This window comes from Emydura macquarii, unplaced genomic scaffold, assembly GCF_026122565.2.
Source record: "Emydura macquarii macquarii isolate MOO-44397 ecotype Brisbane River unplaced genomic scaffold, CSIRO-AGI_Emac_v2 contig_3113, whole genome shotgun sequence".
Taxonomy (NCBI): Eukaryota; Metazoa; Chordata; order Testudines; family Chelidae; genus Emydura; species Emydura macquarii.
In genome coordinates this window covers 5,478,490-5,493,371 of record NW_027133250.1, presented here as the reverse complement: position 1 = coordinate 5,493,371, position 14,882 = coordinate 5,478,490, and the positions used below count along the sequence as shown (strand labels likewise).

The 14,882-nt window shown below is 49.8% G+C and overlaps 1 protein-coding gene across 3 annotated transcripts in view; it reads left to right on the top strand.

Moving 5' to 3' along the window:
- Positions 1 to 14,882, top strand: part of PTPRU (protein tyrosine phosphatase receptor type U) — a 249,745-nt gene that overhangs the window by 149,438 nt on the left and 85,425 nt on the right. For all 3 annotated transcript variants that reach the window (XM_067530833.1, XM_067530832.1, XM_067530831.1), the window contains exon 9: positions 14,416 to 14,525. In XM_067530833.1, coding sequence (XP_067386934.1) covers positions 14,416 to 14,525 — 110 coding nt within the window. The remainder of the gene's footprint in view (positions 1 to 14,415; positions 14,526 to 14,882) is intronic.

The window sequence follows — 14,882 nt, the reverse complement described above, 5'->3', positions numbered from 1 at the left end:
TTCCAACTCCAAGGAAGGTTTATTTGATAGGCCTATCTAGGAAAATCAGCAAGGAAAACAAAATGGCAGAGGCTCTTGCAACACTTGCAAAATGGCAGAGGCTCTTGCAACCGGCATTTTCAAAACCCACACCCCATTTTTCTGTAGGCCCGGAAGTTGTTCTAGCCCAAGGCTGTGATGAGTAGGGCAAAGTTCTTCTCAATGACAAGTGTTTTCGTTGAAAGACGAGGTTTTGTCAAAAACATGTGTGTAGTTTTTTTTATGTCTAAACAAAACTATTAATATTTTCATCTGTGTATATGTATGTAGTTGTTTTATGGCAGCCAACCCCCCAACATTTTCAGTAGAAAATGTTCTGGTTTGGGTTGCTGAAAGTTGAATTGTCTTTGGTTTTCAACAAGAAACACAAAACTTTGCATAGGAAATTTTGGCGTAAGAGAAGTATTTCCATAGAGGAAACAAATCTTTTCCTGACCAGCTCTAATGGTAAGTCTCCGGCTAGACTGTAGGCAGGTGCATAAGGTCAGTACATTGGCCGCCTTCTGCCATGCACAAATATTTAAGACCTCATAGTAAGCGAAGCAGCTGGGGAGCGGCTTTTCTTTTTAGCCTGCTGCACCCCATAAGGGCTGGAAGAATGAGTCCTCAAAAGGCGATGAACCATCATGACCCAGCCAAAGAAAACCTCAGCATCACAGTTTCAATCTCCACAGATACAGGACATCCACAGCTTTCCATCTAGTTGCTGTCCACGAAGAGGCTGAGTGCGGGAGACCTTCTTGTGAATGATGGAGACATCTAGCCTCTTTGCCCGGGACCGCCTTGCTATATCCCCAGGACACTAGCTATAACAAAGCAATCACCTCAGCTTTCGGGCTCACCAGAGTTTGTGGCTGTCGTTATTTATACGACAGTAGCACCATATGGCCTCAGCTCAGATCCGTGCTAAGGGCTGTCCATCCACCTAGTGAAAGACAGGCCCTGCCCTAAAGAGCTTCCCATTTAAGTGGACAAAAGGAGTATTATCATCCCCTCTTTACCGAGGGGGAAACTAAAGCACAGAGAGATTCAGTGACTTGCACAAGGCATCTGTGGCAAACCTGGGAACGGAACCCACATCTTTTGAGTTAGGACTGCAGTACCATGACCAAAGAATAGTCTTCCTTCGTACACCCAACCCTACAGCAACTTTCTCCAAGCCCCATTCTGAACCTGCCTGATATTTTTGCATCCACCTCCGCACTCCCAGCTTGTTATTATGTAACTGTAATTGCTCCAGCTGTTTTCACCATGTTGTGATTGCTCCAGCTGTTTTCTTATTGTACTGTAATACAGTAGCTCCAGCTGTTTTCTTGCTGTATTGTAATCACTCCAGCTGCTTTTCACCATCCATGGATTAACCAGGGGTTTTTTCTTCCCCCTTGAGTCAAACTTGATACAATATACAGTCTCTATCTTTCAAGGGATCAATTAATCTCTGTATGAGTGTGGATATATTGTAAATTGTACATGTGTATTTGTCTCAATTACATATCTGTCTGATTTATCTAAATTGGTTAATGATGGTGCATGAAACTGTTCCTGTCTTTGAAACTAATATCTGGTACAAACAAAGTCAAATTTTTGGTGGCTTCGTTATGCTTTTTTACAATAAAACCTTAGCAGAAAAAGGTTTTAAAGTGCAGCTCTGCTCTGGAAGGTGCCTGTGTAAAACTGGTCCCTTTTTAGTCAGCAGATCTGTCCCCTGTGTGTCTCCAAAGTCAGATCTGTGGACGTTAGTGGCTAAGATAAGTCTCTGCTGCTTTTTATTCCTGGGAGCCCGGAAGAGCCAGCCCAGGTCTGGGAAAACAAACTGGATTCTGTTCCAGTTTATGCATCATCATCATCAGACTGGTCAAGTATGTTCCAATAGCAGAGTCACTGCTGAAGATGATGGGCCAGCTTTCTTCCTGCTGGGGGAATTTTTTTCAGCTGAGTTACGCGAGTGTCACTGAGAGCAGAATCTGGCGCTGCAGAACTGCTGTTGCTGCATGAGATGAAATAACCCAGCTGGCTTGGATCTCCAGCTGAGTTTGCAGGGCTGGTGGTCGGACACACGTTTTTACATGTAGACAAGGCAGCATGATCCAGGGGTAGGGCAGCTCTACTCATGTCTCTGCCACAGACATGCTCTGTGAGCTTGGGCAAATCATGTCATCTTTCTGTGCTTCTGTTTCCTCTTGTCTCTTTAGACTGCAGACTCTTTGGGTTGGGGACTATCTCTTGCTATGGATGTGTCTACAGTGCAAAAAGAGGTGTCTTCTTAGTTCAGGTTCTAACCCAAGTTAGCTAATTTGGGTTAAAGGAGCAGTGCAGACACGGCAACTCGGCTTTTGACTTGGGTTAGCTGCTGGAGTTAAGGCCTACGGGGAGCCTGGAATCGAGCCTCTAACTTGAATGAAAAGCCCTGTCTTCACTGCTGTTTTAAGTTGGGTTAGCTAACCCGAGCTAGGAACACACCCTTTTCTTGCAGTGTAGACATGCCCTAAGTGTTTGTGTGGTGCCTAGAACAGTGGAGTTTATTAGGGTTTCTAGGCAGTGCCATAATGCAAATAAGAAGAAGTAATAATAGTAATAACCATGTAAACTGGGCACAACTGCTCTGAAGAGACTGTGAGACCACAATCCTGGAGCCCCATGAAGCATTTCACAGAGTTGCTTTCTCAAGCAAGCGCTGTGTTGTAAACTTTTAAAACCTGTAACTGGAAAGAGTTTGTTTTATTTCTCAGCCTCCGTATCTGTCGAGGCCTCCGAGTCTAAGAGCAACACAAGGTTCTTATTAAAAAATAGGCTGGAAATCAGTAACAAGCAAGCACCAGTGCAATTAGAGAAGGTGAGGAAGGTTTGTGAGCAATAGGACCCTTGATTGTGTTTTATTCTGGCTTTTTTGACACGAAGCAAACTTCATTTGCATATCCTGTTTGTGTATTGCCCTGGAAGGTTGGATGTTCCTAGATAAGTCATTGGAAAAGAACTTGCCCGGTACGTAGTGGGAAAGAACAAAGAGAGGATTTTTTTGTTGCGCTAGAAGTGCCATTGGGAAGGAGGCATTGCTTGAATCATTCTATATAAAAAAACCAGTTGTCTCCTCTTCCCAAGAGGGTCCAAGAAATGCCCGGAAACCCCTGCTCCTGCCATCAGCTGCTGAGTCACCATGGGATGGCTGTCCGGATTTTCCCAGAAGGCGCCGGTACAAACTGTGACAAAGCTCTTCCTCTGCCTCGGTGGGTCCAGCGCTTCCTTCTGCAGCCGCTCTAAGATGGCCGCTCCCTGCTGGGTCCTGGTCCTGTCTCTGGTTCTCACAGGTCCTGGCCTCTTCACTGGGGCTCTTGCCCCTCCAGTGAATGGCTGGTAAGGGGTGGGTGGGGGCCAGGTCCCACCCTTGACTCTGGGCCCCAGCCCAGGGACCCTACAAGTAGCAGCCTTGTGCTGTGGCTTCAGGAAAGCTGCTGGCTTCCCTGGGTTACTGCCCCATGCCCCTTGACTTAATGTCTGGACCCTGCTCGGACAGGGGCCCTTCCTGGCCTCCTTGCCCCCTGACAGCCCCGCTGGGCGTGGTGGTGCCGAACCAAATGTCCAGTTCTATCTTCCCCTTCTGGCAGGGTCTCTTCCCTCAGGCCTCCAGGCTTGGGAAAGGTCCTTTGCCCTCTTCAGGCAGGGTTTTTCCCTCCCCCAGTCCTTGTAGGGCAGGGCTCTCTCCTGCCAGCATCCTGCTCCTTCTCCTAACCCCTCCTGGCTCTTGACAGCGTCTTGCCTGCTCACACAACTCCAGCCACACCCTTTCTGTGGAGGGGAGGCTTTTAACAAGTCCTGGGCGGGGCCTTGATTGGCTCCAGGTGTGTTAATTAACCTGGAGTAACCCCTGCTCAGCTACCAGGGGAAAAGGGACTTGCTGAACCTGGGGCTGATGTACTGGCCTTCTAGCACGGTCCGGTAGCCATCCGGTCTGACTCGGTCACAAAACATGGGGTGGACGGGCAAACATAGGTTGGATAAGCCCTATGTGGACACAAGTCAGCTGTGTTTCTTACAACCCATTCAGAGTGCTGTGACTTGGTTGCAACAACACAACTGTATTTGTAGTGTGGACATTGCCTAAATCACCTAGGCGTTGAGTTTGGCCCATCTATATGCACTGGAACCACAGGTTGAAATCCAGGATGCCCCTATTTTCATATCACGGAGCATCAGCTGTTTCTACCCCATTCAATGGGAGTGGGTCATGTCCAACAGGAGGGAGAACTGGGCTTCTGGCTGAGTGACTCAGTCCTTCTAGGGAGACCAGTGTTCCAAACAGCTCGCCACTTGGGGGTCTTTCAGATCAGGCCTTAAAAAACAAAACAAAACCAGGATCCCATCTGCTCCGCGATGGCCGTAAACATCCCGTCGCATTTTAGTGAGAGTAGCTGTTGTGTTCCGCTGTCCTTGGGCCACCTTTCCCCTCCTCCCACTCGTCTTTATTGTGTGGTGTCTCGTTTGGCTTTGGCCTTCTACGCCAGAGGTCGCTGCATTGCAGTGGGCTCGTTAACAGGCAGAGCACCAATGGCCAGGGCTCGTCTCAAGACAGAAGGGAGGTTTCCTGAGGCCAGAAGCAGAGGGAGCTGCTGCCAATGCCACGTGCTGGCACAGAGACCTGAACCTGCCAGTCAGGGATAAGTGGTATCGACTCCAGTCCCCTTCCTCCCCCGTCTCTTTTCTGGGTGCGCAACAGGAGGGAGCTCATGGTTCATCGATTGGCAGCTTGTTCTTTAAGTGCCAGCATGCAGCCACAAGGTGACACGTGTGAATACGCCGCCATCAGTTGGCAGGAGATGCTGGAACATGTCTACACAAAAGATTTGGTCTCAGCCAGGGCATAGACCTAGGTATGTTGAGAGGAGCCCTTGAAATGAGGATGTAATGGCAGCATCGAGGGGGGATTTTGTTGATTCCCCCCACCCTACACACACATGCATACACGTACGTACACAAACACACACTCATACATGTGTGTACACGCTTATACACACACATTCACATACACGTACACACAGTAAGATGTGCATGTGCACATAGCCACATATTTACACATGTGCATACACACCCGCATACAACCACACACACACGTGCAAACATCGACACACAGACATGCACATACACATCCACACATCCACATGTGCATGAACACGTGATTTTGCACCTCCCACATTAACATCTAAGTGTGCACACGCATATATTCACATGCACACACACACACACGCATACAATGCACACACACTCAGATTCATGTGCACACATCTACATGTGCATGCGCACCACATTCATGGGCATGCACACCCCCACATGCTCACACACGTGTGCACATGCACTCACAGACACCCATGCACCCACACATCCCTAGCGCTATCACGAGTCAAAGAGCTTGGAGCATTTTCTTCTCTAAAAGCATAAAATAGTTGAGTAATTAACGATAAACTGCTTAGGAGAGCAAATCATTTTGTACTTAAGAACAGGCAGCGGTGAGTGTGTATATGTTGTTTTATCTGAAGTGTTTATGGAGGATGGAAAAAAAGCTCTTCAAAGGATCCAGTTGTGGCACAACAAAAGCATGCCCCCCCTCACCCTTCCCCATTATCAGAGTGAAAGCTTCTTAAAGATACTATTGATAGAAGAATAAAACTCCTGCTGATCCTCCCCTGCTACACACACTCACACTTCCAGCAATCTCCACGCTCTGAGGGACTGCACCAGTTACTCAGGAAATCACTAGAGTTCACTTAAACTGCTGTGTTCAGATGTTTATATGAATGTCAGTAGCAGTAATAGTTGCACATTACTAAGTCGGCGCCTCTCAGCACAGCAGCAGGGTAGGACCAAATGCCTTTTGCCTCTTGAGACTTGAGTTCAAAATCAGATACAGATCACATGTGAAAATGAGCCTTTTTTCCTTCCCTAGTCTACCCAGTTCTAGCTGGATGTGTGATTTATCTGCCTTGGAAAATCGTTGCACCCATTCAGACGTGTCTGTGCAAATATAAGACCCGGATCGGAATAGCAGACGGTTGTTACAGTTCAGGACTGAGAGGCATCGGCAGAGGGAGTGTGCGTGCGTGGGGGCGCTGGACTGGAATAGCTGGAGGATGGGTGAGATTGAGGGGCATCATCAAAGCTGTGTGAGAGGGTTAGCAGCTTGAGACCAAAGGGCATTACCCAAACAGCATGGACCTGGGAATGATGTGAGAGGCCAGTCTGGGTGGGGTGAGTTGCACTGAAGGAGCTGTGTGTGTGGATGTTTGAGCCAGCGCTGTCGGCATTCCACCATTGGCAGCTCGAAAAACCCACTGCGAGATTGCAAAGAAATAATAAAGAAAAGGGCCCCTCTCAACTGATGCCAGAAACAAAGCTTCTAACAGCAACCTCTTGGTTGATGATGTGGCTACCAGGCGCTGGCTCTGACTCTCTTGTTGTAAGCCATGAAAGGTGTGTGTCATGGGAAGCTGAGGAAAGGACACCTGTCCCAAAGCACCCATTACAGTGAGAGCAAACTGGAGCCTGGAGGACCACACATGGGAGGCAGATTTGGGGATGAGCGCCACAGAGGCAGAGGTAATTTTGACCATGGAGGCTTCTGAGGCGGCTGAGGCAATGATCGGGGCAGTGGATTTGGGCCAGGAAAGGTGGATCACAGAGGTGACCACAGACAAGATTGTCGTGAGAGCCCCTGTAAGACTGTACAAAATCCCAGACTATGTGATTTATACTTTTTTTATCCTGTACCTTGGACTTCGTGCTGCAGACTATGTAAAACTCATTCCACTGGTATTGCCTACTGAATTTTTCCTATTTTTTTAAAACCTGTGTCTGGAGGAATCCCCTATATTTAAAAATCCCCACATCGCTCAAATATAGAACCCAAATTTGAGTAACAGGGAGTTGCCAGGGAGCCAGCCATTACACACACCTGTTCTCTTTGCAAATCTCACCCTGGAAGAGGAGCATGCAGAACGGAGCTCGGGAAGACCTGCTGCATTGCAGAACATAGGAACTGCAGGGCTGAATCAGAGCCATGGTCCATCCAGCCCAGTAGCCTGTCTCTGACCATGGCCAGCACCAGATGTCTCTGAGGAAGATACAAGAATGCCTGCAGTAGGATAATCTGCCTCCCATGAAAGTCCCTATAAATTAGCAATTGTCTTAAACCCTGAAGGATGAATTTATGCATCCCTTCTAAAATGTTTTGTTGGTATTAACTGCTTCAATCCTGAATGGTCTTGTAGTCCATATAAACGTATTTAATTTTATAGTTCTCTCCAGATGATCCACCATTCCATAGGATGGTAAAAGAATTTTCCCCATAGGGTTGTGAAAGGTGTGCATTATTTGATTGGGGGTTTTTTGGTGTACACTTGTGATCTGTCTGTGTGTGTGTTTACTGCAATTATTGATTATATCTGAGATGCCAAAACTGTGCATTAATCGGAGTGTCATTTGTAACAATCAGAATTATCTATCTGTCTATCCCCATCCACGCTCCCCTATCTATCTACTGCAATACGAAGAACAAATAATGTTTGTCCCTGCACATATACTGCAGTCTCATCTGTGATATCAGAACAGCCCCTGCGGGGTGTCGTGGGACTTAATTGATGACTGAAGCCCATTGAGATGTGCAGATAAGAGGTGCTATAGAAAAGTAATGTATTCTGCAGTTCCAGGTTGCCATGCAGGTTATGTCTCGCAGCAGGGGAGTGTGCCCTGGAAAACTCTGCTCTTGTGTCCTTTGTGGTGAAACGTCAGGTGCATTCCAAACACTTGTAATTAAATGGAGCATTTGCATAGACCTGAGCATGGTTTCAATTTGCAGATGAATTCTGTGCATTTGTTTCCAAGAGAAAAAAAAATCTCTCTCTGCCCCAAAGGTTTCCCTAATGCTCTATGAATTTAATAAGTGTCTCGTGTACACGTGTACGACACGGCGCTGCTGATTCAATTAACTTGTAAATCAAGTGGAAATAGTGTATTTGCACGGCGGGAACAGCACGCAAGGTGATCCCTCTCCCATTGCCGTGGAATTAGGTCTGAGCAAAAATGCTGCAAGAAAACTGTCCATGGACGTTTGTTTGACTGAAGAACTGAATTTCCTTCACCTGCAGCCTCTCCCCTAGGTGGGGGAAAGGGGAAGTCGTGGGGGGGCGCGGAGCATTTTCCATCAAACGCGTTCACTAGCAGACATGTTCATGGATGTGATCAGTGTTTGTGACACACATATGTTGACTGTGGTCTCACAGTTCAGCCTGGTGCGAAGCACAGGCCTAACTTTCAAACCCCCCAAGAGTCCTCCTGACTCAGTGCAGTTTCTCAGGGGCTTAAAGTTAGGCGCAGGTTCAAGTCCCATTCTGAATCGGGGTCCGAGTGTTTGTGCTGAGTTCCTGACTCTGAGTCAGCTTTCTCCAGTCAGGCAACAGAAGCAATTCCATGTGACCGCTGTGTCCAGTGGGAATTTACCAACACACCTCGATTATTGAGTACCCTGATAATCAGCTTGTGAAACAGCTACGGGTGAGAACCAGTTGGAGAGTGATTTCAAGCCACGCATAGAGTTGAGAAAATCCTGATCCGCTCCCAGACAGAAGAGAAGCAAATGCACTGAAACAAACCATCTACAGTTAGACCCAAAAGCACAAGAAACTCACCTGGTTTTGTTTGGAAGCTGAATCTCTGGCCAAGACTTGCAAAGCTTGTCTTGTTTCCAGTGAGTCTTGGCTGAGCTATGGCTTTGCATCAGAACTGAAAATGCCCATTCAGTGCAGAACTAAGACATGCTCACAGCTTTTAACTGAGGTCTTTCTCTTCCTGGTAGTTTGAACTCAAAGTGGAACCCCCGGGCAACAAGTTGATATGTCTCAAGCCCCTGTGAGCCCAAACTACAGAGCTGAACAAAGATCTGTTGATTACAAAACAGCTAGCCGTGGTCATAATGGAGCACACGACCAAGAGGGCTATTTTCAAACAGGCAATTTCAGGAGACTCAGCTAATGGCTGTTAATAACATTTTTGGACTTTCATCCCCACTGTTCTTTCGGCAGCAACGTCCCTGTGTGTGATGTGTAATTTTTTTTTTTGTAACTCGGTATAATTGCTCCCTCTGTCTCAAATTAGAGGGTGTATTTTTCAAGCACTGAAGCCGGCAGCAGATGATACTGCTCATGAATTGTGATCTCTGCAAAGCAATTTGCCTGTTCTGTCCTCCTTAATAATCACCTTGGGTTGGGGAGAGAAAAAAGAAATCCCTGTGAAATGAGTGACTATTGATCCTAGCGTCTTCAATAGTTGTTGTTGTTTGTGGTGGTGATTATTGTTAATTAGAGGGAATGGGGGTGCCATGCTGAAACTGCCAAAATGTTTGCAGATCAGAGATCACACAAGGCTTTTGTTGTGCTTGGTGGAGCAGCGTGCAGCACAATCTCCAGACTTGGGAGAATGAAGAGCACATCTGTGACCCATGTTACTACCATGTGTCTCTCTTGATTGGCTAGTGTATGCATAGAATTTGACGAGTCTGTTACTGCCTGGCAGCTCATTCAGTTGTCCCCTTAGCTCAGCCAGTAGCGGTTCATGATTTTTATATCTAGAGTCCTTTGGTTCAATCCCAGCAGACAGCTGATTCTTCTGTCGACCTTGTAGTGTCTATACTGGGGTTTAGGTTGGTGTATGTATGTCTCCCAAGGGTGTAAATTCTTCACATGCCTGAGTGTCGTACTTAAATTAACCAAAGCTTTAGGTGTAGACCAGGCCTTAAGTCTGGTCTACACGGCAAAGTTAGATCACTGTAAGTTAGTTGTGCATGTATCTACGCTAAAACTTGTCTCTCACTGCTGCAAGCGCCATGCTGTGCCGAGATAGTAACACCACCTCCCCGAGCGATGGTGAGCCGTGGTCGATGTACTGAGGGCGATGTAATGTCACTGTAGACACTGCGTTACCTATGTTGGCTCTGCCAGTCCTCCGGCAGCTGTCCCACATTACCTGACACTGGCTGCTGTGGTCACAATTGGGAACTCCACAGCACTCACAGAGACTAAAAGTCCCCCCCCATCCCTCTTTAAAGTCTAGCAAATTTTTGAAATGCCTTTTCCTGATTGTCCAGCTTGGGGAGCATACCCAGCAGCTCTCCCTTGTTGTGTGCAACTCCCAGACGACCATGGAGTCTCCACGTTGCAGCCTGGAGTAGACAGGAGATATCAGATCTCCTGGGCCTGTGCGGAGAAGGGGCTGTGCAGACACGGCTATGGACCAGCTGTAGAAATGCAGACATCTGCGAGCAGATTGCACGGGGGCTGCAGGACAAGGGTATGACAGGGACCAGCAGCAGTGCCATGTGAAAGCGAAGGAACAGCAGCAGGTGTAGCAGAAGGGGCTGGGATGCCAACAGTTGATGTGGCGGGGACCCACCACCACCCCGCACACTGCTAGAGATACTCCTGTGCAGCCCAAGACACAGGCCCCTGGGGTGAACAGTGAGGAGACGATGGAGGAAGAAGAGGAGGAGGATGGGGGACATGCAACTGGGGGGGGTCAGCTGTGCCACGAGCCAGACCTGTTTGAGGCTCCTCCGCAGTCCTGTCAGTCGATCACGTGCGAGCCCGATGCCGGGGAAGGAACCTCGGGTAAGTGTGTAAATGTGTTTCCCATTACAATGGTGTACTGCTGGCACCCCCAAGTTAGCAGGACACACCTGCCGACTTTTCACCCTAGAAGAGGTAGCGGGACAACAAAGAGGTGGTGGTGTTTGCTTTTCATTCCCTGGAGAGTTAGGCAGGGGGAAGGGAGATGTTGAGCAATTTGTTTATGTGCACAGGGATGTCCCTGGAATTCTCCTGAGAGAAAACGATGAAACTATCCTGAATGAGTGAATGAATCCTGAACTGCCTCGATGGAACTACCATGGAGGTGCTCTGCAGTCCTCTCCCGAAGATTTCTAGGCATAGCAGTCTTATGTCTTCCTCCGCAGTAGGACACTTTCCCATGCCAGGGAACTTTCCCATGTTGGTGAAGCATCCCTGGTGATCTGCCAATACTGGATAACCATAGAAAAGTAACCCTTTCCGTTGAGGTACTCTGGGGCAAGGTGGTCTGGTGCCAAAGTGGGGATGTGTGTGCCGTCTGTTGCTCCTCTACAGTTTGGGAACCCCCTTGCTGCATGTCCATCCACTGCGTCCTGCACATGGCTGAGAGTCTCTGTCCTGTGTAACAGGAGATGGGTAATGGCCCTGCACCCTGGCATGACAACAGCCCTCACAGTGGATGTTCCGATTCCACAGTGATTTCCCACTGACTGATTGCAATCCAGCATTATGAATTTCCAGAGTGCGATCGCCACTTGCTTCTCCACTGTCGGCGCAGCTCTCATTCTGGTGTCCTTGCGCTGGAGGGCTGGGGCGAGCTCAGTGCACAGATCCAGAAATGTGATCTTGCGCATCTTGACAAAGCCCTGGCTGGGATGATTTAGTCGAGGTTGGTCCTGCTTTGAGCAGAGGGTCGGACTAGATGTCCTCCTGAGGTTCCTTCCAACCCTCATCTTCTATGATTCTATGAAAGTTCTGCACCCCCGGCTCATCATCCCAAACCTGCGTTACAATGGGATCCCACCAGTCGGTGCTTGCTTCCCAAGCCCAGAAGTAGCGCTCCACATTGCAGCTACTCTGCGAACGCCAACAATGACCTTGAATTGGTTCTCACTATGTCCCACAGCCATCTGTCCTGCGAGGAATCGTCTTGTTCCCCACTCATTCGGTTCTTCTTGCAGCTCTGTGCTTGCAATACTCACGACAGTAGTACAGAGCTGGGCAGGCTCCATGCGTCTGTCAGATGGTGAACAGCAAGGAGGGCTGCGTGGGTTTGCAGGATTTTGAAAAATTGGCATGAAAATTATGCGATGTAGATGACAGTGCGGGATGGAGATGTTTGCGTGATGAGAATCCCTTGCTCCCAGTCATCCCCGCGGGACTCGTTTTTGCCCCACCATGCGTCGCCAAAACTGCCCAAGAGACAGTGCGCTGGACCGTGCCAGGTTGCACCCTGGGATACCTATCCCTGGTGCACTGCACCGTGCATCGACGCGCACACTCCTGGTGAGTACGCATGGCGCTGATGCAAGGAGCTATTGTGCACGCACACAAGCGATGAGCTAACTATGGCGGTTGTCTGCCAGCATAACTTGAAGTTTGTAGTGTAGACGTAGCCCCAGGGCTGGTTGACACTACAGAGTTTTGTCACCAAAAGAGAGGTGGTGCGCACGCTGCAGGGCTCCCCCGACAAAACTCCCCTGCTTTGGCGACAAAATAAAAGCACCTCGCCGAGCGGCGTAGAGCTTTGCGACAAAGAGTCAGTGTAGACTCTGTGTGCTGTAACTGGGCTCCAGAGCTGTCCCACAATGTGCACCGTGATCGCTCTGCTCCCTGTTCTCAACTCTGCTGCGCTGCCCTGCACTCCAGCTGCTCAGGCCAGAGCCCCCCTGCCCTGGGTCAAAGCCCCGGGAAGTTTTGACATTGCTCAGTGTGGAGCTCGCACGGCTACTGCCCAGCTGAGCAGGCCGGCTCCCGGCAGCAAACGGGTGGACCACAGGGAGGGGGTGGATCATTCTCCTGGGCCTGTGGGGAGAGGAGGCTGTGGGAGAACTCGGAGGGAATCAGTCCTGCTCTCCTACGGCAGGCATGCAGGCTGCTGCTGGGGGAGGTGTGTGTGTGTCTGCTGTGCTGTGCAGAGCCAGGGAGGGAGGCGGGGGCTGATGTCAGGGTGTCTTCCTCCCCTCACCAATGTACAGGTCTCCGCTGAACTGGGGTGGGGGGTAAGGGGACACCAGCTGTCTGTGCACCAGCTTCTGCCTCAGGATTAGTTGCTTCCGGCTGCTGTCTGAACTTAAAGAGAGCACGCACACATTCACTGTCCCCCAACACACACACTCCCTCTCATACACACACACGCTCTCCCCACCCCCCACTCACACACGTCTGTGGGATTCTGGGGTGTGTTCAGCAGTGTGGGTTTGGCTGCCAGGACAGCTGAGAAGCGTCTGTCAGTCTAGTAGGAGGCCCCTGGAACGGTGGAATTCGGAAACCTTCATCCGGTGACGCTGGGCCTGCCCCATGAGCCCCTGCAAACCCTTCCCAGAGCACCCTGCGCTCGCTGCCCACAATGCACTGCTCCCTGTGTCGATGCAGGAGCTGGTGGTGTGAATGCCCTCCACCGACCCCAGGAGCGCAGCGAGGACACGCTCCGGCGGGTTAATGACAGCGGTGGCTGGACGCCGGCATGACTTGTGTCGACAAAACTCTGTAGTGCGGAGAGGCCTCAGTGCTGGGATCCCTCCTCTGCCACTGATGTCAGTGGGGGGTAGAGGGGAACAGGGAGAATGGTCCTTGCTCTGGTTTTGTTGTGGGATGGCTGCTGTCCCAGCTGTCTTGTTTTTAGGGCGGTGGTTGGTTTGCTGGAAGATGATAACGGCTGCCCTCAGGTGGGTCTTTGATCTACAGACAGTCACAGGCCTCGTTAAAGCAGCTGGATGTGCTAAGCACCCTTCATTTGGGCTCTATGGAGAGAGAGCGCTGAAGACAATAGAAGCTACCACCCAAGGCACCAGGCCAGATGGCAGAGCCTGAGCAGCGTTAGGCTGAATAGTCTTTGTGGTTTTCCTGGGACGGGTTGCAAATAGAGGGGCTAGGAGACTGCATAGGAAGCTCTGTGTGTAGAGAGCCAGTGGGGTGGGGGCGAGCCTGGGGAGCCCACAGGGGCCAGGGGCAATGGGAGGAGGGGGCGCTGCGCCCAAAGGGGCCAGGGGTGCCAAAATACAGGTTCACCAGGGCGCCGTTTTCTGTCAGGCCGGCCCTGCACTTAGGGCTGACTGTCTCAGCAGCTCCGGGGTAACGCCTGGTTTCCCGAGGCTTCTAAGTGAGCCCTGACTATGTGCTACACGCTGTCAGTCGCCACGGACTCTTCTAGCTTGGGAACGCTGAGAACCGTCTCCTCAGCTGGGGTAACTTGGTGTAACTCCGTTAAAGTCAATGGAGCTTTGCTACCTTACACCAGCCAAGAATCAGACCTTCCCCGGGGCTGCTATTTTCTTTCCAGCTGCGTGGGGTAGGAGCTGCAACAGCACGGAGCGGTGCTGAGATCTACGGAAGGTGTGTGAGTGCGAACGCTGCAGCTCTTGGGCTAGAATCGTGTCCCCAGCATTGTGTGGGGGTGTGGGGGGTTTATTGGAGGTACATAATCATGCCTCCGGCGTTCTTGTTTACGTCTTAACTCCTCTTTGACCAGCAGCACTTTCCGTGAAGCCGAGAGTCCAGCGCACACTTGCAGAATTTCATTATGCCTTTGTTCTTCTCTTTGTTTCACTAGTCCCTGGAGGCATCGCCTCAGAGTCACTCACGTTCACCCCCTTGGAGGACATGATCTTCCTGAAATGGGAAGAGCCGCTGGAGGCTAACGGACTGATCACGCAGTATGAGGTAGGACATTGTTCAGCACCGCAGGAGAAGAAGCTGGGGCCAGGGGTGATGGAGACACTGATAAGAGAATCCCCTTAGATGGCTGTAAGCAAATCGGCAGTCCTGTAACTAAGACTTGAAAAAGTTGGCATGAAAAGTTACCAGCTCTGGTAGAAAGTCTAATAAATAATAATAATAAAAATAACACCACTTAACTCTCATATAGCCAGGAGTGTCCCAGGTTTTAATCTGACCTCTGCCACTGATTCACTGTGCGGCCTTGGTTGAGTCACTTAGCCCCCAAAATGGCCTGTAATTTTGAGTGCCTCCATTTTGGACACCCAGGACCTGACTTTCAGAGGGCCTGGTCTCCTGCAG